The 21,157-nt window shown below is 44.6% G+C and overlaps 1 protein-coding gene across 1 annotated transcript in view; it reads left to right on the top strand.

Annotated features, from left to right (window-relative positions):
- The first annotated feature begins 1,582 nt into the window (after positions 1-1,582).
- Positions 1,583-21,157, top strand: part of CLUH (clustered mitochondria homolog) — a 120,151-nt gene continuing 100,576 nt past the window's right edge. The window contains exon 1 of the mRNA XM_058164267.1: positions 1,583-1,824. Within this exon, the coding sequence (XP_058020250.1) occupies positions 1,719-1,824 (106 nt within the window). The 5' untranslated portion in view covers positions 1,583-1,718. The remainder of the gene's footprint in view (positions 1,825-21,157) is intronic.

Below are 21,157 nucleotides of genomic sequence, written 5' to 3'. Positions count from 1 at the left end.
GGTAGGGAGGGGGAAAAAAGGGGGAAAAATGTTTTTGTTTTTTAAAACTCTTTCAATAATAAAAAAAAATGGAAAAAATTGACATTATGCACTATGATTGCTGAAATTGATGGATTTTGTTGAAATGGCTAAATTGATGTCCACAATTAGAGAAAAGATGTTTATCCACATTTATTGGTGACGGACAACTTTTTTTGCGTAAAAATGAGGGGAAATGAATGTGATTTATGATTTTGGGAATAGATTATAAAAATAAAAGCTGGTCTGGACTTGAAAATAGAGCAAGGTTGGATCTGGCTCATACTTGGATGGGGAACTAATTGGAAATCAGAGAACTGTACACTAAACTGAGAAATTAGAGGGGAAAACACTGAAAGAAGGAAATGACATACTGTTGCCAAGAAAATGATGTAATTTTTTTCAGAGCTATCTTTATTGTTTTTATAAATAATTTAAGGCAGCCAACAAAGTTTCTCACAACAACAACAACCCTGTGAGGTGGGTTGGGCCGAGAATGAGTAATTTGCCCTTAGTCACCCAGCCTGTTTTTCATGCCTAAGGTGGAACTAAAATTCACAGTTCTCCTTCTTTCTAGCCCCGTGTCTTAATCACTACACCAAACTGCATCGAATCGATGGAGATAAAATGAATTTCTTGCCACTTTAATTGTGAATCACTGAAATTGTAAAATTAGTAACTCAGTCGCTAAGTGAATCAGGCTTCCCCATTAAGTTTGCTTGTTAGAAGCCTGGACAGTGCAACAATCATAAATACATGCTAGTTGCCAAGCATCTGAATCTTGACCCACGTGAGCAAGGGGAGATGCAGCAACGGTCGTTAAGTGTGCAAAAATGTCGTAGCTCACTTTTTTCTACACCTTGTAGCTTCAAATGGTCACTACATGAAACGGTTGTAAGTTGAAAACTACCCATATGGCAGTTTCTCATCAGGCCCTATCAGGAGGTGTGAACTTCAGCTCCCAGAATTCTTGGGGATCCCCATCATTGGTGTAATTCAATTTTTTTTTACTGCAGGTTCTGTGGGTGTGGCTTGGTTGGCTTGGCAGGGGAAGGATACTGCAAAATCCCCATTCCCTCCCCACTCCTGGGGGAAGGATACTGCAAAATCCCCATTCCCTCCCCACTCCTGGGGGAAGGATATTGCAAAATATCCATTCCCTTCCCACTCTGGGACTAGCCAGAGGTGATATTTGCCGGTTCTCCGAACTACTCAAAATTTCCGCTATTGATTCTCCAGAACCTGTCAGAACCTGCTGGATTTCACCCCTGATCCCTATCTTTTACAAACAGGGGTCTCCAACCTTGGCAACTTTAAGCCTGGAGGACTTCAACTTCCAGAATTCCCCAGCCAGCAAAGCTTAAAGTTGCCAAGGTTGAAGACACCTTCTCTTAACATCAGCTCTCTGTCCCTTTAAGGCACTGCAAGGTTCCCCCGCAAAAAAAAAAAAACACCAAAAAAAAAACCCGCAATGCATTTTGCCCCCGGCCGGCCGCCGTCGGGCTCGATGGGCGAGGCTTCCGTGACAGGCGGGGGTGAGAGGGCGGGGCCAGCGGCCGAGGGCGGCGTGTCAGGGGTCGGAGCTGCCGCCGAGGTGAAGTGTCGGACCACGTGGGGCTGCGACGGGCTCGACTGTCCTTCCAGCGGCAGCGCAGCAGGGCCGGGCGGCGGTAGAAGAGCGCGAGCGGCGGCAGCCGGCCATGGTCATTAAAGCGGACGAGATGACTCCTGCGGGAGGAGGAGGAGGAGCGGCGGCGGAGCAGCAGCAGCAGCAGCCCAGCCAGAGCGCCGGCAAGGAACCCGCAGGTGGGCGAGAAGGCGGCGGCGGTGGCGGCGGCACCGTGGTCGTGGGGTTGATCCGAGGAGAGCCCTATCCCGTTTCACCTTCGGTCGGAGCGATCCCGCGCTTTGCTCCTGCGCCCGATCCTCACCCGGTCTCCACCCCCTCCCCTCTCCTCGGTGTAGTGTATGGGGCGGGGGGCTGCGGGGGTCTTTTCTGCCCCCCCCCCACCCGACACAGCCGATGCATTCTTGGGGGAGTTTCTTAACCAGGTGGGAAATAAACTACCTCGCCGTCTTTTTTTTTTAAAGAGGGTCTTCCAGAGAGGAAGCCGTTGGGTTAGGATTTGAAAAACGTGGGGGTTGGGGGGGAGGGGGGAGAAGCAGGCAAAGGCTGCCCCCCCCTTTTTTTTTCTCTCTCTCTCAAGCTTCCTTGCCTTTGGGAAGGGAAGGATTTCCTGGGGTCAGCTCCGGGATATCCTGCTCTTTCTGCTTGACCGGGCCTATATCTTTACTCCACCGGGGCTGTCTTTTTAACCTTGCACGAAGCCAACCCAAGGTTGCACTTTCCTGGTAGGAAAGAGAGGCGCTTTTTTTTTTTTTTTTTACTTTTGCGGGTAAGGTAAAAAAGATTGCCAGGGTTGGTTGGAGACTTGGCTGCGGGTCTGCGCGCCCATGGTGGGGGGGGGGGGAGGATAGCTAGAAAGGAGATCTACTCTCCTCCTGAGCAGATCTCCTAGGTCGTTTGGGGAAAGGAGAGCAGGGAAAAAAATCCTTGCCTTTTGCTTTCTTCCAACGTGATAATGATCATCCTCTCTCTTGATTTCCTCTCTTTCCAACCATTCAAGTCAAGTTTATGGAGCTCTTCTATCCTGATAACGTTTTGCGGGGCGCGTAGGAAGCAATCGTAGCCACAATAACTTTAATCTAAAAAAAAAAAAAAGATTGGGCAAAGGGAACAATAATTTGCTCTTACTGCAGCCAGCTTGAAAACCCCCCCCCCATCCTCAAAAGCACATTAACCCAGACTTCTTCTATGCAGCAGATTTACTGAGTTTTCCATTTTAGACTGTTTTACTCAGGTGTAAGTCTCGAAGAATATGCTCTGGAAGGTTTAAACCTTTGGTGTAAGTTGGGCTAGCGTGCAAGGGAAGGCTTAAGGGTATTTACATATTTGCATGACCAGAGACTTTTGGAATAAGGTGGCCATAGCAAATAATATTAATGATACCTGTGATTATTATTATTTTTTTGCAGGTAAGGATACTGTTGCTTTGTTGTATGTGCTTTCTCTGCATTTTAAAGCCATAAATGCTTTAAGACTATAGAGTGGATTAATCTTGGGGCCTGGAGCTCTCCCTGTGATCAATCCTTTTTTTTTATTCTTCTGTCCTTCATATATGGAGGAAAGCGAGTGAAGAAGCAGGGCTTACCTGAACTGTAGTACTCCCCTTTTACCTACATTACGAGTAGTTTTTGCGTGTTGCCCTTCTTGCGTAGGGAGGGGAGACGCTTATTCTTGCATGATTTTTTTTCAGGGGATAAGCCCACGTTTACTAGTTATTGTCAGTGTGGTGTGTATAACGTGTGTACCTTCCTCTGTATCCAGATTGATGGTCTTGAAGAGTGGTAATGACCTTTGTCCCGCTTCCATTCACTTCCCCACCCCCACCCCTCGCATGGCTTCCAGGAGGCCAGTTCTACTCTGTTGTGACCCCTATGTAACCTTCTGGGATAAAGAGCTTTCCTGAGAAAAGCTTGCAAAGGCCTAGACCCACGGAAACGGCTAACCTGTGTTTAATGTCCTCCAGATGCATGGGATCTCACAAACCCTTGACCACGCTGGCCCTGAGGGCTTATGGGAGTTGAAGTCCAAAACATAGAGAGGCCTCTCGGTTGCGCGCTTCTAATCTAGGTTTGCGATTTTAGTGCGGGCTCTAGTAAAAAGTATGCAGTTTCTTCCACAAAGCAAAAGCTATCCAAAAGAGGATTTCAAGCTCTCCTTTCCTCAGAAAATGCTGGTTTGAATGCATTTGATGAGTTTCTGTCCTTCGAACGCCTCCAGATGCAATTTGAGTCTGCTTTTGCAAGGCACAGGCTCCTCACTAGAGAACTAGGCCTCTGTTATGCAAAGTTCTTCATCCAATGTACATGTTTTGCAGGGGAATTCACGGTCTCCTTTCCCTCAAAATGCTTTCTATCAGGGGTCTCCAACCTTGGTCCCTTTAAGACTTGTGGACTTCAACTCCCAAAGTCCAACTCTGGGAATTGAAGTCCACAAGTCTTAAAGGGACCAAGGTTGGAGACCCCTGCTTTATATACGTGTAGACAGTGTCTCTAATCCAACTGTTAGCATGGTAACATTTGTGGGGGTGCTAGGTGGCTCTTGATATTCCTTGTACCAGCCCTTCCCTACCCTTCCAGGTGAGTTGTGCCTACAACCCACTGTAGAATTCCTCACCCGGTAGTCTTCAACTTACGATCACAACTGAGCACAAAATTTCAGTTGCTAAGCAAAACAGTTTAAAATGAGTTGCACCCAATTTTACGATCTTTTTCCTCCCCCCAGTCATTAAGTGAATCATGCGGTCTTTTAAGCAAATTGGCTTCCCCCACTGCCTATGCTTATCCGAAGTAGGCTTGGAAGGGGATCACGTGGCCATGAGGGAGCTACTTTTTCCAGTGTTGTAACTTCAGTCACTAAGCCAATGGTTATAAGTCAAGGACTGCCTGTATGTAATTTAGATGCATCTGGAGTGGATCAGTAAACAAAGGTTTACAACATTGGAGGAAGGCAACGCTATTTTGAAGGTGCTGTTTAGAAACTGTACATTTGGTCGTCTGCTATCTAACCTAATAGTGCATTCTTGTAACTTATGAGAAACTATAACAAGAGGATACCCCTTCAAACAATAAGTCTTATCAAATCTGCTTCTCTTTGGTTCCTCGCTGACACCCCCTTTCTTGATCTGAATATCTCTTTTTTTCTTAAAGAGATTAGGAGAAGATTCCAATCTAGACCAGCTTCCTTTTAGATATGTCTTCCTGCAGGATTATCTTCACATGCTGTTCTAAACCACAATTTGCATAAGCATGGTTCATTTAATAAACCGTGGTTGGCTGGGTTCACACATACTATGCCATAAAGCGTAGCTCACAAGCCCCAAAAAATGGGTTGCAAATCATGCTATGGAATGTCCCCAAAATACATTATAACTTAAGACACTCAGCCCCTTGTTGGGGGGTGGTATGTAGAATTTTCTCTCATATTTTTTCATATCCAAACATTCTGCACCCTGATCTACTCCTTTAAATGCTTTCCTCTTGATGTAAATGGTTACCTCAAGAAAAAATTGATAGCTAGTCTTTGGGTGTGGTTTGCTATCAAAACCAAAGATCTACTAAGCATCCAATTTCCTGTAATGGCTAACCAGAATGGAAAATTGAAGAGAAAAATGTGAAAATAGACAGTTTGTAATATCTTGAGATAGACTGTCTTGGTATTTGGAGGTTCTGCTTGAATTGGTATCATGGCGTATACTGCATGCTACTATGCAGCATATAAAAGATAGAACTAGATTTATCTATTGGGTGTTGTAAGATGATAAAGTGGAGCTTGATATATTTGAGGAATGTTTTTGGGGTGGTTTTTTTTTGCACAGTCAGCTTACCAGTAGTGTTCAGTTTTTGTATTTGAAGGAATTCCTCAGCCCAGATTTCATTAAGATAGCAAACATGTAAAGGTAGTCCTCGACTTATGACCACAATTGAGCCCAAAATTCCTGTTGCTAAGCAAGACATTTAAGTTAAGTGAGTTTTGCCCCACTTTAGAGTCTTCCATGCCATAATTGTTAAGTGAATCACTGCAGTTGTTAAGTTACTACATGATTATTAAGTGAATCTGGCTTCCCCATTGACTATGTCAGAAGATTGCAAAAGATGGTCATATAACCCCAGGACACCGCAGCCGCCATAAATGTGAGCCCGTTGCCAAGCTTCTGAATTTTGATGGTCATAAGTGTGAAAACCGGTTGTAAGTCACTTTTTTCTCTGCCATTGTAACGTTGAACTGTCACTCAATGAATGGTTGTAAATCAAGGATTACCTGTATTGTGGTAAATCATCATTAAATATCAGTCTTGCAGTCAAGCAAAGTGACTACATCTTGTTTCCCCCCTTATTGGTTCTTTCACTTGTGTTTTTTAGCTCCTTTCCCCTGTATACCTCTATTGATGGGAGCTATGTTTCTCAAACTTTGCAATGTTAAGATGTGGGAACTTCAACTCCTAGAATCCCCCAGCAAGCATGCTGGCTGAGGAATTCTGGGAGATGAAGTCCACCTTTCTTAAAAGTTTTCCAAGGTTGAGAAACGCTAGAATAGAGATTTGACTGGCACATAAAAATAAACTCCATATATGCTGAGAAATCGCAACCTAACCATAGTTTTCTGTTGACACATCATACTTGGAAGAGTTGAAATCTGGTAGTTAACGATATTGAGTGGGAAAACGTGATTTATTCGGTGACACCCCCCCCCCCTTTCTACATTCACTGTAAGCTAAAACAGCTACATTATTTGCATGATGAATGTAGTTCATTTGGTTGTAGCTGCTTGTATTGTATATGACTCAATTCATTTTGGTGCTTCCTCTCCCCATGAACCAGGGTTATAACAAACCTTGGTCAGCATGTCTTAAGTCTTAATACTCAGACTGAGATTATGAGGAAATATTCTTTGTATTTGCGTGCTTGAAATAATTCTGCCTTTATGGGAAAGGAATAAGAGGAGTTATACTATTCACCCATAGAAACAGAAACCATGTTGTGTCTCTTCACGACCCCCATCTCACACTTTCCCAAGTTTTTAAATTATTATTATTATGGACATTACAAGGCACCTTAAACTGTGTAACATTTGGGGAAGACAGGTCACCTTAATCACCTTTGGCAATTTCAATCTACACTAAAATGGCTGGATCAGATGAAATGGGACTGCTTTGTTCATAAAACTGTATAACACATCCTTCCAGCTCTCACAAATCTGTCCTTCACAACTTACAAATTGTTAAATTTGTACCCTATGACTATCATTAAGTGTTGTAAGTGTTGTGCCTTGATGAAGGTATCTTTTCTTTTATGTACATTAAGAGCTTATGCCAGAGGTTCCCAATCTTTTTCGGTTTGCGGCTCCCATAACACTTCGGATTTTTTCCGCGGCTCCCTTAATAGGTACATCCGATTTTTTTTTTAATTTTTGTCTTTTTTTCTGAATTTTTTTCTGAAAGCTGAAATCTTTTCTGTTAACTTTAAAATGTGCATATTGCCTCCTTGTAAAGAGAGATTCAACACATTCAACTTTTCAAAGATATCACATAGGTATGTGAGTTTAATCAAAAAGTCTGTTTCTACAAAGTGTTTGGCATACTCATGTTTTGCTGATGGACGCGCCGTCTCCTTTGATGGGAGCGGCCTCTGTGGAACTTTCCCAGGCGTGGGGGTCCCTGCTTCGGTCTCGGAGTTTGGCCTCTCGCGATCCCCTTGTTCCCTCGGGTCTCCGCCTTGTGGAGGAGGTGGCTGTTCTCGCCTCCAGCCTGGCTCACCTGGGAGGAACTAACGGGGTGGTTTTGCTATTTTCTGCGCAGCCCCTCTTTCCCGATGCCGTCGAGCGTGGTGGCCGCAGCCGTGTTGGGCAGCGTGTCGGGTGGTCTGGGAGGCCAGTGGCGTCGCGGGCAGACTGGAGGGGAGGTGCGCCGTTGCTTCGTCAGGCGGCGGGTCTGGGCGGGCGCTGTGGTTCAGGCGGGCGGGCGGGGCCGGAGCTCGCGCTTCTCCTTTGGTCCGTCGTCGGCGTCTGCCGTCTTCCTGCCTGCTGTGGCCTGCCCCGCGGGGTGTGTGGGTGCGGCTGCGCGGGGGTCCCTTGGCTTTTGGAGTTGTCCCGAGTTGCGGTGTGCGAGTCCCGGTCGCTGCGGCCGTGTCCGGCTTTGTGCGTCTGGGATCTCGCGGCACCGCGTGTGGAGCGGACGCTGCTTCTTCGCGGCTCCCTTGTGGCGGTGGCGCGGCTCCCTGGGGAGCCGCGGCTCACAGTTTGGGAATCACTGGCTTATGCACCAAGACAAATTCCTTGTGTGTCCAATCACACTTGGCCAATAAAAAATTCTATTCTATCCTATCCTATCCTATCCTATCCTATCCTATCCTATCCTATCCTATCCTATCCTATCCTATTCTATTCTATTCTATTCTATTCTATTCTATTCTATTCTACAAATTCTACAGAATATCTCTTTGGCTCTCTTTCACATTATTTGTGAGAGGGTTGTGGGGGGGGGAAGAGGAAAGAGAGGCCTGAAATTGGCACATGGTTGTGTGTGTGCTATATTAACTCCACATGTTGGGCAGAGGTGAGCAGTTTCTGGATTACTTTTCCTTCTTGGTGTGTTTGTTACGCAGCGCATTAGTGTCTTAGGTTGCATTGTATAAGAGTGCATTCTTTCATGCCTGTAACGCTGGAAAAGCAAGCTATCTCTTCTGGTTTTCTACTAAAATGGATTACAGCCCCCTTTGTAGATCTCTATAAATTCCGCCTTCCACCCTGTTTTTTGCAAGGAGTTAATGCTAACTGACTCCCCTTTCTCTCAGCCAATCATTTACGATCCTGGGAGGTTTTGAAAGCAGGAGAAAGTGTTAAGAAGGCGTTGGCCTCTTCCTGCTGCCAAGTCTTAATCAGGCACCTCTTCCCCTCCCTTTTTTCCACAAGAGGGCTGGGAAGGTGACAAGAAGAGCCAAACACCTACCTATTGGATGTTGGCTACACGAAGTTAATCCAGGCAAAGAGCAGTCAGTGCTAATGTTCATACATTGCTCCATACAATCCTATCGAAGTCTTAGTTTTGGCTTAGTCCTCCGAACCTTTCGCTGCGAGCTTAAAACTCATCTATTTATCTGCATGGGACTGGACTAGATTTTAGATTTTAAATTTTAAATTTAAATTGGTTTTAAGGGGTTTTAATATGTATACAGTTATTTTTAATTATTTGGCTATTTGGAATAAGTTTTTTAATTGTTGTTTTATTTTGTATTTATATGTATTTTTATCTGCCTGTAAACCGCCCTGAGTCCCTAGGGAGATAAGGCGGTATAAAAATATGAATAAATAAATAAATAAATAAATAATAAATTAGTCTAGTTTAATGAACCGAGTGGTGAAGTTTGTAAATCATGGCTTAACAATGGTAGTAAATTGCAGGAGCCAAGAGTTTGTGGTTTCAGGAATACAGGTAGTCCTTGACTTACAAGCATTCATTTAGTGACTGTTCAAAATTGCAACGGCACTGTAAAAAGTGGCTTATGATCATTTTTCACACTTAACGACCGTTGCAGCATTCCACATGGTCACGTGATCAAAATTCAACCGCTTGGCCATTGGCATGTATTTATGATGGTTGCGGTGTCCCGGTGTCATTCGATCAACTTTTCTTAACTTTCCCAGCCAGCTTCCAACCAGCAAAGGCACTGTGGTCAGCTAGATTCACTCAACAACCGCATGATTCGCTTAACAACTGTGGCCAAAAAAAAAAAAAGATTGTTGAGTGGATCAAAACTTTGATTAGCGATGGAAATTTTGGGCTGGATTGTGGTCGTTAAGTCAAGGACCACCTATGTTGTCAATCAAAGAACAAAATATGGTTTACTGCAATGTACACAGGTAGTCCTCGACGTACGACCACAATTGAGCCCAACATTTTGGTTGTTCAGTGAAACATTTGTTAAGGGAGTTTTGTCCCATTTTACGACTTTTCTTGCCACGGTGGTTAAGTGCAGTTGATCAGATAGTAAGTAACATGGTCTTGCTTCCCCATTGACTTTGCTTGTCAGAAAGTTGCAAAGGCTGACCACATGACCTTGGGACACAGGATTGGTCATAAGTATCAACCCATTGCCAAGCATCTGAATTTGGATCACGTGATCATGGGGATGCTACAAAGGTCGTAAGTGTGAAAAAATGGTCATAAGTCACTTCTCTCGGGCCATAAGCAATCATATGATTGCATTTTGGGCCCATGGCAGTCAGGCTTGCATTTATGTCCAGTTGCAGCATCAACATAATTTTTGATCTTTTTTTCCTCCCCAGTTCTAGAAACTTTCTGGCTTTTTATTTCTAATTTCTGGCAAAAAATGCCTTTGGGGAAGATGGGCTCACTTCATGACCATAGTATTCACTTACTGTGCACTGTTAAAAAAAAAAAAAAGACCATGTGATGATCCACTTAATGGCCACTCGATTTATGGCTGTAATTCTGGGCTCAATTCTAGTTGCAATTCAAAGACTACTGTATTTTTCGGTGTATAAGACGCACCGGAGTATAAGACACACCTTAATTTTGGGAGAGGAAAACAAGAAAACAAGAATTCTGCCTAGCAGAGCCATACCAGTCTGTTGTTGTTAGTTGTGAAGTCGTGTCCGACCCATCGCGACCCCATGGACAACATTCCTCCAGGCCTTCCTGTCCTCTACCATCCTCTGGAGTCCATTTAAACTCATGCCTACTGCTTCAGTGACTCCATCCAGCCACCTCCTTCTCTGTCATCCCCTTCTTCTTTTGCCCTCAATCTTTCCCAGCATTAGGCTCTTCTCCAGTGAGTCCTTCCTTCTCATTAGTATTTCAGTTTCACCTTCAGGATCTGGCCTTCTAAAGAGCAGTCAGGGTTGATCTCCTCTAGAACTGACTTGTTTGTTCGCCTTGCAGCCCAAGGGATTGGCAGTCCAGTCCAGTCTATTTGCCATTTTTTTTTGGAGGGCACTGGTCTACCTTCTTTAAAAATAGAGGCACCGGTCTACTAGCTGCCTACAGTGCTAATCAGCTGTAGTGTGGCCCTTTGAAGCACCGCGGCAGATGCAAGACCGTTTTCACGAGGACGCGTGGCTGTGCAACGCACAGAGGCCAACAACCTCCGAAGGGTGGGGGGTGGCAGATGTGTGGGGCTACATTCGATGTATAAGACACACCCAGATTTTCACCCTCTTTTTGGGGGTAAAAAGGTGCGTCTTATACACCGAAAAATACGGTACTTGTGGGGCGTGCAGTTATCACAGGCCTGGCTCACAAAAGAGAAGACAAGCAAAGGGGTTGAACTGATTGCTTGTCCTCAACATTAGATGAACTGCAGATAATACATTTTGGTTAAAAAGAGGCACATTCTTTTTAATGGGCCTCTGGTGGCTCAGGCTGGTAAGACAGTCTGTTATAAACACAAACTGCAATTTATAAACTGCAATTACTGCAGGTTCAAGTCTCACCAGGCCCAAGGTTGACTCAGCCTTCCATCCTTTATAAGGTAGGTAAAATGAGGACCCAGATTGTTGAGGGCAATAAGTTGACCTGAGTCCTTTGGGAGATAGGGCGGTATAAAAATTCAAATAAATAAATAAATAAATAAATAATATAATATAATATAATATACAAATGGATGAAGACTATTGCTAACATAGTGTAAGCCGCCCTGAGTCTTCGGAGAAGGGCGGGATATAAATGCAAATAAATAAATAAATAAATTTAACACCATGAAGGCTTTCTAGTAAAGTCTGAGTAGATCGCAAAAAGCTCATACTGTTCAAATGTAATCATTTGATTCAGATCCACCCCAAGTTCAGTTGAAGTCCACCAGGCTTAAAGTTGTCAAGGTTGGAGACCCCTGTTCCATATCACAGCACGTTTTACACATAATACTATGATCTCCGTTTGTTGTGTCTTGTCCGCTCTCACCGCAGCCGGGGTCTGCTTATCTGCTCCCGAACACGGAGGAATGTATGCCTCCCGGCCCCAGTCCTGGCTCCATGCCCAGACAAGCTGCAGAGGAGGGGGCACCTCCCGGTCCCAGCCCTGGCTCCATGCCCAAGCAGGCTGCAGAGGAGGGAGCATCCTGCCCCAGCCCTGGCCCCATGCCCAGGCAAACGGAGCAGCTAGACCCCTCCTCCACAGCATGTGAGCCTGAGGAAAGTTTACTTCCAACAGCTGATTGGAGTGACCCTCGCATCAGAAGATTGGATAGGCGGAGGCAACAGAAGGAAGGGAGGGGCAGGCCTTAATGAGTGCTGAGTCATGGAGCCACACCCCATGGCCTATATAAAGGATCTGCTTTCTGGCAGTCTGAGTCAGGCAAAGTCGAACTTATCTTGCTGAAGTCACTTACTGGTCTCCTGCCTGCTCTGAGGACTTTGCTAGGACTTTGGGCAGAGCTGCAGAGGCAAGCCTGATTCGGATTTCCCTGACCCGGCCGTCAGCGGAGGAGTGGGACATGACACCGTTTATCTTGGCTGTTTTTCCAACATGCACCTGACTTGATTTAATGGTGTATTGAAAGTGCGTCAAGGGAAAATTCAATTTATTAGAAGTGAGATAGAGGTACTGACCGTGGTATTAAATTTTAATGGCGCAAACAGAAACACATTCTGTCTGTTGCACAGCCTCAGTGTGTCTATATACGGGCAGTCCTCGACTTAACAACAGTTCATTTAGTGCCCATTCAGTGACAAAGGCACTGAAAAAAAGTGACGTGGCCATTTTTCAGACTTGCAGCATCCCCATGGTCACATGATCAAAATTTGGATGCTTGGCAACCGGTTCATATATAACAGTGGTGAAATCTGAACCAGTTTACTACCAGTTCGCTGGCTTGCGCATGTGTGTTGTGCATGCACAGGCATAGTGTGCACCACACACCAAATACAAGGTGTGCGCACGCAGTGCACGCCAAAAGGAGGCATGGGGTAAGTAGAACAGCGCGGTGTGTGTGTGTGTGATCAGCTGTGGCACACAATCTTTGTTTTTACTTTTAAAAGCATTTTTTTTTTGCAACCTATTCGGCCTCATTGACTTTGCTTGTCAGGAGGTTGCAAAAAGTGATTACAGGACCCTGGGACGCTGCAAACGTCTTATATATCAGGAGTGAAATGCCTCCCGGTTCGGACCAGATCAACTGATCTGGTAGCAATGGCGGCGGGTGGTTTGAAAAACTGGTAGCAAAAATCCCTCCCCCCACCATGCCCACTCAATGCCTGGTCACCCACTTCCCCGCTTCTTTTAAAAAATGCTTTTAAAAGTAAAAAAAAAGGCTCTGAGAATCAAGCAGCTCAGCTGTGATCGTCATAGCTTTTTTTTACCTTTTAAAAGCATTTTTTAAAAGAAGCGGGGAAGCGGGCAACTGGGGGGGCCAGGGATTTTTGCTACCTGTTCTCCAAACCACCTGCCGCCATCGCTACCAAATCGGCTGGTCCGGTCCGAACCGGGAGCATTTCACCCCTGATATATAAGACGGTTGCAGCCTCCCAGGGTCCTGTAATCACTTTTTGCAACCTCCTGACAAGCAAAGTCAATGGGGAAGCCAAGTTACTAACTTAACAACTGCAATGATTAACTTATCAGCTGGCAAGAAAAGTGGTAAAATGGGGCTAAGCTCACTTAACAAATAGCATAGCAACATAAATGTTGAGCCCAACTGTCGTAAACCGAGGACTACCTGTATTAAGGTGTTAGCGGTTTGGTGTTTTAATGGCAAAGAATTGATAGTGTTCTGCATACATTTCCAGTATCTGTTGCCTGATTAGTAATAAATATCACAGTAGTTACTACAGAGAGCACTAATGTCATGAAAGTCAAGAAGTTGCGGTGGTTTGATCTTTCATATGTCATAAATGAGAACTGTCAAAGGTGAAAAGATAAGTGTTTTACAGTCCAATCTTGTAGGAATAGCCATTTTTAAACTTTGACTATGGGTGGCCTTCGACTTACCACAGTTGGGACCAAAACTTTGTTTCTAAGCAAGGTGGTTGTTAAGTGCCCAATTTTACAACCTTTCTCGCCACAGTTGTTAAGCAGATCATGAAGTTGTTAAGCAAAATTTGTGAATTTGATGTTGTAAATGCGCTGACACTGGAAGTTTCTAAGAAGAGATTCAACATTTCATTTTCCGAAATGGTGTAGGGTTTCCTACTTGAGCAGCGGGCTGGACTAGAAAACCTCCAAGGTCCCTTTCAAGTCGGTCATTCCGTTCTATTCTAAATCCAGCTTCTCCCATTGGCTTTGCTTATTGAAAGCAGGCTGGGAAAGTCACAAATGGCAGTAAAGTGACTCTGGGAATCTGTGATGTTCAACAATACAAGGACTGCTCCAAGTCAGTTTTTCAGTGCTGTTATAACCTTGAACTGTTCCTAAATGGGTGATTGTAAGTCAAGGACCAATGTACCCTGCTTTAGTATAATGATAAGGAATGCAGAATGCTTTTTAACCTAGGATGTCATATAAACCCGCATTCAGTAAACCATTATTAACATAAAATTTGCTTAGCGCACTTTGAGAAAGCCAAGTCTTTATGTAAATTTGAGAGTATCTTCTACTCTATACAATGCAAGATACCAGTGTTATAAATAATTACCAGATTATTAGGGTTAAAGTATAGGATGAAGGCAGTCTTTTAAGTTAATGACCTGGTTAAGGCATATAAGTTTATCTTCCACTTCAACAATCTCTTTTCTATTGGATCAGGATATTAACATGTGCAAGAGCATGAGGACTAAATGTATAAATGTACTCAGAAGAAAATGAACAGAGAAAAATTTGGGGGGGGATATGTATGTATGGGTGGGGGTCCTATTATCTACTTATTTGTAAACAGCTGGCTTTAACAAGGATTGCAAATCCTAACAGCTACTTGGAAATAATCTTTTTATTTAAAACACTGACCTTTATATGACATCTCCTCTTTGGCCCCCAAAGCTAATCTGCCCCCATCTTACCTCCTTCCACCTATGGAATACAATTCTCTGTCCATTTGACAATTCCTTCCCTTAAACAAATCTGTTTTCTTCTTGCGTCTCTTTCCGATTGTAGAAATCTTTCGCAACCAATTCTTATTATTTACTCTGCTTTTATCTTATTCTCACTGACTTTTGAAACATAACCACAGACTACGACCACAATTGGAACCAGCATTTCCATGGCTAAGCAAGGGGGTTAAAGTGAACAGGCAAAAAGATGCTAACCCCTGTTCTTGTGCCATCTGCCAGTGGGCATGGCTAAAACGAGTCGCAAATGAGCAGAACAAAACCTCAGCGAAGGGACCCACGTCGTCTTTTACCTCTGCAAAACCACCTGCTGGTGACTGCCAGGATAGGTTCAGATTACTGTTGCTGATGGGTTTTAAAGGGATTTGGGTCTTACGTCTGAGCAACATCAGTTCTTCACGCCAGCACAGCTTATCCGTTAAATAGCCCCCGGCTGGCCTCAGATCAGCCTAAAGCTGAGCCACATGAATCCTGGACGAGATCTAAAAAAAGTTAAGCAGGGTCAGACCTGGTTAATGCTGGGATGGGAGACCACCAGGAAATTCCACTGCTGTAGCTTAGATTAGGAAGCCATAAAAATATCCTGGAAAGAAGGCCGTTGGCTAAGTACCATATTTTTTGCACTATAAGATGCTCCAGACTATAAGACGCACCTAGCTTTTAGGGAGGAAAACAAGAAGAAAAAATCTGTTTCTGCCTCCCAACAATTTGCCTCATTGCAGCAAACCACAAACAACCTGGTCAGCTTCAGCACAGCCTGATTTAGCACGAGCAGCTGATTGGTGGTTGGATTGGCCTCCCAGAATACCGCTGATCAACTGTTCCAGGCTGCAGGGATAGCTACCGCCTCCGTGCGTCCCATTTTCGGCCTCCACACGTCCCATTTTCGGCCTGTTCCAGGTGGCGGAGATCGCCATCCCCTGGAAAGGGCCAAAAATGGGATGCATGGAGGCCAGAAATGGGGCACGTGGAGGTGATGATAGGCGGGAGCGATGGTGGGGGCAATCCCTGCAGCCTGAAACAGACCAAAAAGCAGGACGTGCAGAAGCCGAAAATGGGGCGCGCGGTGTCAGTAGGCGGTGGCGATCCCCACAGCCTGGAAGGGAGGCTGATGGAATAGCCAATCTGCTCATGCTAAATCAGGCTGTGCTGAAGCTGACCAGGCTGTTTGCTGCAAGGAGGCCAAAGGGTGGGGACCAGCCAGTGGGTGATGCTTCGGCAACATTCACTCTATAAGACACACAGACATTTCCACCCACTTTTTTGGGGGGCTGGGGGAGTGTCTTATAATCCAAAAAATACAGTATGAGTTCTGTCAGCAAGAAAACAACGTGAATGTGACCATGAATCCAGACAGACACAAGTAGGCAGGCCTTTGTAAAACTATATTTTATCAAATGAATTTAGTATTTTCCATTTGATCTGCCGGAATAATTTGCCTGTCGTGTCCCACTCCTCCTCTGACGGCCGGGTCAGGGAAGTCCATATCAAGCGTGGCTGCAAAGCCTCTGCAGCTTTGCCAAAGTTCTGTCAGAGTTCTCAGGGCAGGCAGGAGACCAGGATGTGACTTCAGCAATCCAAGTTAGACTTTGCCTGACTCAGAGAATGCCAGAAAGCAGATCCTTTATATAGGCCATGGGGTGTGGCTCCATGACTCAGCACTTATCCAGGCCTGCTCCTCCCTTCCTTTTGCTTATGTCACCTCTCCATTCTCCGGAAGCATGGATCCCTCCACCCTCCAGCTGCCGGCAATCCCAGCTCGTGACTGGCCTCATATTCCTCATGTTCACATGCTGTGGGGGAGGGGTTTATCTGCTCGGTCTGTCCGGGCATGGTGCCAGGACTGGGGGCTGAAGGCATGTCAGGCCATTCGTCTTGCTCGGTCTGTCCGGGCATGGTGCCAGGACTGGGGGCTGGAGGCATGCCAGGCTGTTCATCTTCATTATCCGTTTCTGGCTGAGGTAACAAGATGAGAAGGGCCTGGGGGGGGGGGCGCGAGGCACAGCATTGCCTGTGACAAGTTGCAACTGCTGAATGTGATTCAGTATAAGACAGTTTTTAAGATAGGGGAGATCATGTCCGTTAGTGCAGGGGTCTCCAACCTTGGTCCCTTTAAGACTTGTGGACTTCAACTCCCAGAGTTGAAGTCCACAAGTCTTAAAGGGACCAAGGTTGGAGACCCTTGCTTTAGCGACTGTTCAAAATTTCAGTGGACCCTGAAAAAGGGACTTATGGCCTGAATTTGAAGTTCCATTCCCATCCCCCAGTTACATAATTAAATTTTGGGCACTTGGTTATCAGCCTGCATTTAGGACAATTTGCAATGTTCCCACAGTCATGTGATTGCAATTTACAACTTTTTTCTGAAAACCAGCATTTACTCCTGGTTTCAAAAAAAAAAAAAAAAAAGCACGCTATAGTGAATAATAGGGTTTACCTAACAACCATGATGTTTGCTTAAGGACCACTGTGTTTGCTTTATGACTACCGTGTCCACTTCCCAACAGCTGCAAAAAAGATCATAAAATCAGGCATGACGGCCCACCTTACAACCATCATGACTTTTGACCAAAATTGCAGGTTTAATTATGGTCATAAGTCTACCTATAAATAACTACATATTATAGTTTATCCAGGACAGTTGTGTGAAATGTTAAGCCTGTTTAATTTAAACCTTGATTGGGGGATTGTTTTAGTTTTATTGTGATGCACCAACCCAACCCATCTGCTCAGTTGTATGAAAACAGTGCTTTGTGATCATTGCAGAAAATCCATCAGTTTTAGCAAGCAAGGTGAGAATGCTGTGTGAACACAAAAAACCCTGTGGACTGCATACAGTTCTTGCCTGATTTGGCCCATGAATGAAACCTATTTGTGAACTCACCAGTTGTGACTTCTTCAGGAAACCTGACTAAGCAAACCATGATTTAGCAAACATTGGAAGCCCAGTCATTGCGGCACAGGAGTTTAAACATAATCTTAAACAAGCTTAGCATGTTGTATGAATGAATTTTCTAAGACCCAAAGGTGCTTTTTCAGGAGGCAACTAGACTTTCTTGTTTATTTTTTCTTTGAAGACATTTTACTTTTAATTCAAGAAGCTACTTCAGCTTTGACTGGATGATGGGGAATGAAAGGCTTTATATTCCTTGAAGACAGTTGGTCATTTGCATTCTTTTAGAGGGTAGTTGAAGCACTTAGACTCTGAACTACCCTCAAAAAAGGTGCAAACGACCAGGTGTTTGCAAGGAATATAAATCCTTCCATTCCCCATCATCCAGTCAGAGCTGAAGAAGCTTCTTGGAAGAGAAGTGAAACGTCTTAAAAAAAACAATCCAAAAACGTCCAGTTGCTTCTTGAAAAAAGCACCTTTGGGACAACCATGACTTGGATGACCAAGAATCTCTACAGAATTTGCTAGGACTTTACCTGGTCTATCTGTCACTCTCCAGGTACAGCTTACCTCATAGTAATCCTGGTTACCAGTAATCTTCAATTTACAGCCATTTGCTTAATGACCATTCAAAGTTCCAACGGCACTGAAAAAGTGACTTACAACTGGTTTTCACACTTACGACCACTGCAGCATCGCCATGGTCATGTGATCAAAATTCAGATGCTTAGCAACTGGTATATATTTACGACAGTTGCAATGTCCCGATAAACATGTGATCCACCTTTTGCGACGTGCTGACAAGCAAAGTCAATGGCAAGCCAATTTCACTTTACACTGTATTACTAACTTACCAACTGCAGTGATTCACTTAACAACTGTGGCAAGAAAAGTCGTAAACAGGGCAAAACTCATTTAACATCTGTCTGAAATATTGGGCTCAATTGTGGTCATAAATCGAAGATTACCTGCAATTAGAACTATGTTCCTCCCCACCCCCAGTCTGTTTATTTTGGAGCCTTGTTTTGGAGCACTACCTATGGTAGTGGCCAAAATTGTGGAAACCTTTTGGGAATAGTATATTTTTGAGGTTTGATGGCTAATAATACCACTTTTTGGGGGGGAGTTTCAAGACAATCATATTCCACTGCTCGAATGGCCAGGGAATAGCCCAGACCTTCACCCAATTGAAAATCTATGGAGCCAAGCAAAGAAACTTGTTACTCAGAAGTGACCTAGCAATAAAATCCAGTTAATAGAAGCAATCATTCAATCAATCTTGGTTTCACATTATAACAGCTGCAGAACTAAAAAACTTGGTTCGCTCCATGGGAAGATGTTGTAAGGCCATAATTCATGCTAAAGGTTATCCAACTAAGTATTAAGTGACATGGTGATAATTTTTGTATATCTCGTTTTTTTCTATGGTGGTGATTTTTGTATATCTTGTTTTTTCTTTTCTTCTTTATACTGTAACTGCTATTCTAATAGCAAATCCTTCATAAAAGTTATTGCATTACATTCTTGATTGAATTATCTTTCCATTGATATACAATTTTATGGTACTACTCCCCCCAAAAATAGTGTTATTAACTAGTTTTAGAAAATACACTTGTCCCGAAAGGTCTCCAAAATTTTGGTCATTACTGTAGAGATCGACATGGGTATTCATTTGCAAAAAGAAGTGCAATTCCCTTGGTATATTTTTCTTGAGAAGAGGAGGGAAACCCCCTTAGACTTCAACAGATGTGGATGTAAATTAACCCAGAGACCAGGGGACAGTTGAGATGTTCAGACCCCTTTCATTATCTGATTGTGCACACAGTTGGGGAAGAAAATCTTTGTCCATTCCAGGAAAGATAATCCTAACACAAGGAGTCCCTAGCAGAAGTTTTGAAAAATAACCTCCAGTATTTCGAACAGATTGGGAAATTGTTGTAATACATTTTCACAACATTGTTGGGATTAGGGGAGAGAGAGGCATTGAGGATTGCAAGTGGTGAACAGAGGAGAATAATACAGGTAGTCTTTGGTTTACAAAAATACACTTAGTGACTGTTTGAAGTTACAACAGAACTGTAAAAAAAGTGACGTGACTGTTTTTCACACTTACTACCTTTGTAGCTTCGTCGTGATCACGTTGATCAAAATTCAGGTGTTTGGCCACTGACTCATTGGTACTTATATGACCGTAATGGCAATCCAGGCCTTGGCGAGCACAAATCAATGTGTTAAGGCTGGATTCAAAGGCCAGTCTGTTCTGCAAAGGCAGCCCTTGGGTCCAAGGGCAATGCAGTTGATGGGGGAACTGCAACACGTGTATTTGGCATTGGGTAAGATGGGCAGAGAGGGGGAGCAGATTGTTTGAAGTTTGATAGGTATAATTCTATGAAGATTCTTAATCATCCAGGTCATGGTTGTCCCAAAAGTGCTTTTTTCAAGAGGCAACTGGACTAGGCGGCTCCCTAGCTGGCTCAGTGGCTAAGACGCTGAGCTTGTCGATCAGAAAGGTCAGCGGTTCGAATCCCTAGTATAGGTCTCCTGCGTAAGCAGGGGGTTGGACTAGATGACCTCCAAGGTCCCTTCCAACTCCGGTACTGTTACTTTCTGGATTTTTTTAGAAGACGTTTCGCTTCTCATCCAAGACCCTTCTTCAGCTCTTGACTGGAGGGCGGGGAATGGAAGGGTCTATATTCATTCCATTTGTAGTTATATTCCATTCCCTGCCCTCCAGTCAAGAGCTGAAGAAGAAGCATCTTGGATGAGAAGCGAAACATCTTCCAAAGAAAAAGACAAAAGAAAATCCAGTTGCCTCTTGGGGGGGGGAGGGAAAAATCTTTGGGGGGTTTTTCTTACAACATGCTTTCTTACAACATGCTAAACTTGTTTAAGATTTAAGTTTAAACTGCTGCCTGGCAAAGGCTGGGCTTCCATTGTTTGCTAAATCATGGTTTGCTTAGTCAGGTTTCCTGAATAAGCAAGAACTGGGTAGGTTTTGGTAGGTAATACCTTGCGGGGGATGGGGGGGGGAATTGCACGTTCAGGCTGGCCCTGTGTGCAAATTGCAACGGCCCGACCTCTACGCGGGTTTCTCCTCCTCCTCCTCCTCTCTTTCCCCCCTCCCCTCCCCTCCCCTTTCCGCCACCTCCTCCCTTCAAGGTCACCTTCACCGGGGTGCAAGTCCCGCGCAGCCAAACCGGACGGAGTGGGCGGGCTTCATTAAGATCGCAGGGTTCTTTTTAGGAAGGTGTCCTTTTGTACAGGGGTCTCCAACCTTGGCCGTTTTAAGGCTTGTGGACTTCAACTCCCAGAATTCCTCAGCCAGAGGGATTCTGGGAGTTGAAGTCCACAAGCCTTAAAGCGGCCAAGGTTGGAGACCCCTGCTTTTGTATATGTACCTTTTAGCGGCGGGGCGGAAAAAAGGAAGGATCCCCAACCCCGACCCGTCTCATCGATCAAATAGATGTAACTCTCTGTTCTTGCCCCGCCCCAATCCCCATCCCCGACGCGTGTCGTAAAAAAGCGGCCCCGGGTTTGGGAAAGTGGGAGCGCGCGCGTGCGTGCGGGGGAATCCCGGTGCCCTTGGGCGCGCGCCTTGTCTGGAGCAGGGAGGAGGGGGCGGAGCAGGA

The sequence above is a fragment of the Ahaetulla prasina genome, chromosome 1 (assembly GCF_028640845.1).
Source record: "Ahaetulla prasina isolate Xishuangbanna chromosome 1, ASM2864084v1, whole genome shotgun sequence".
NCBI lineage: Eukaryota > Metazoa > Chordata > Lepidosauria > Squamata > Colubridae > Ahaetulla > Ahaetulla prasina.
This window is presented reverse-complemented; position numbering and strand designations above follow the sequence as displayed.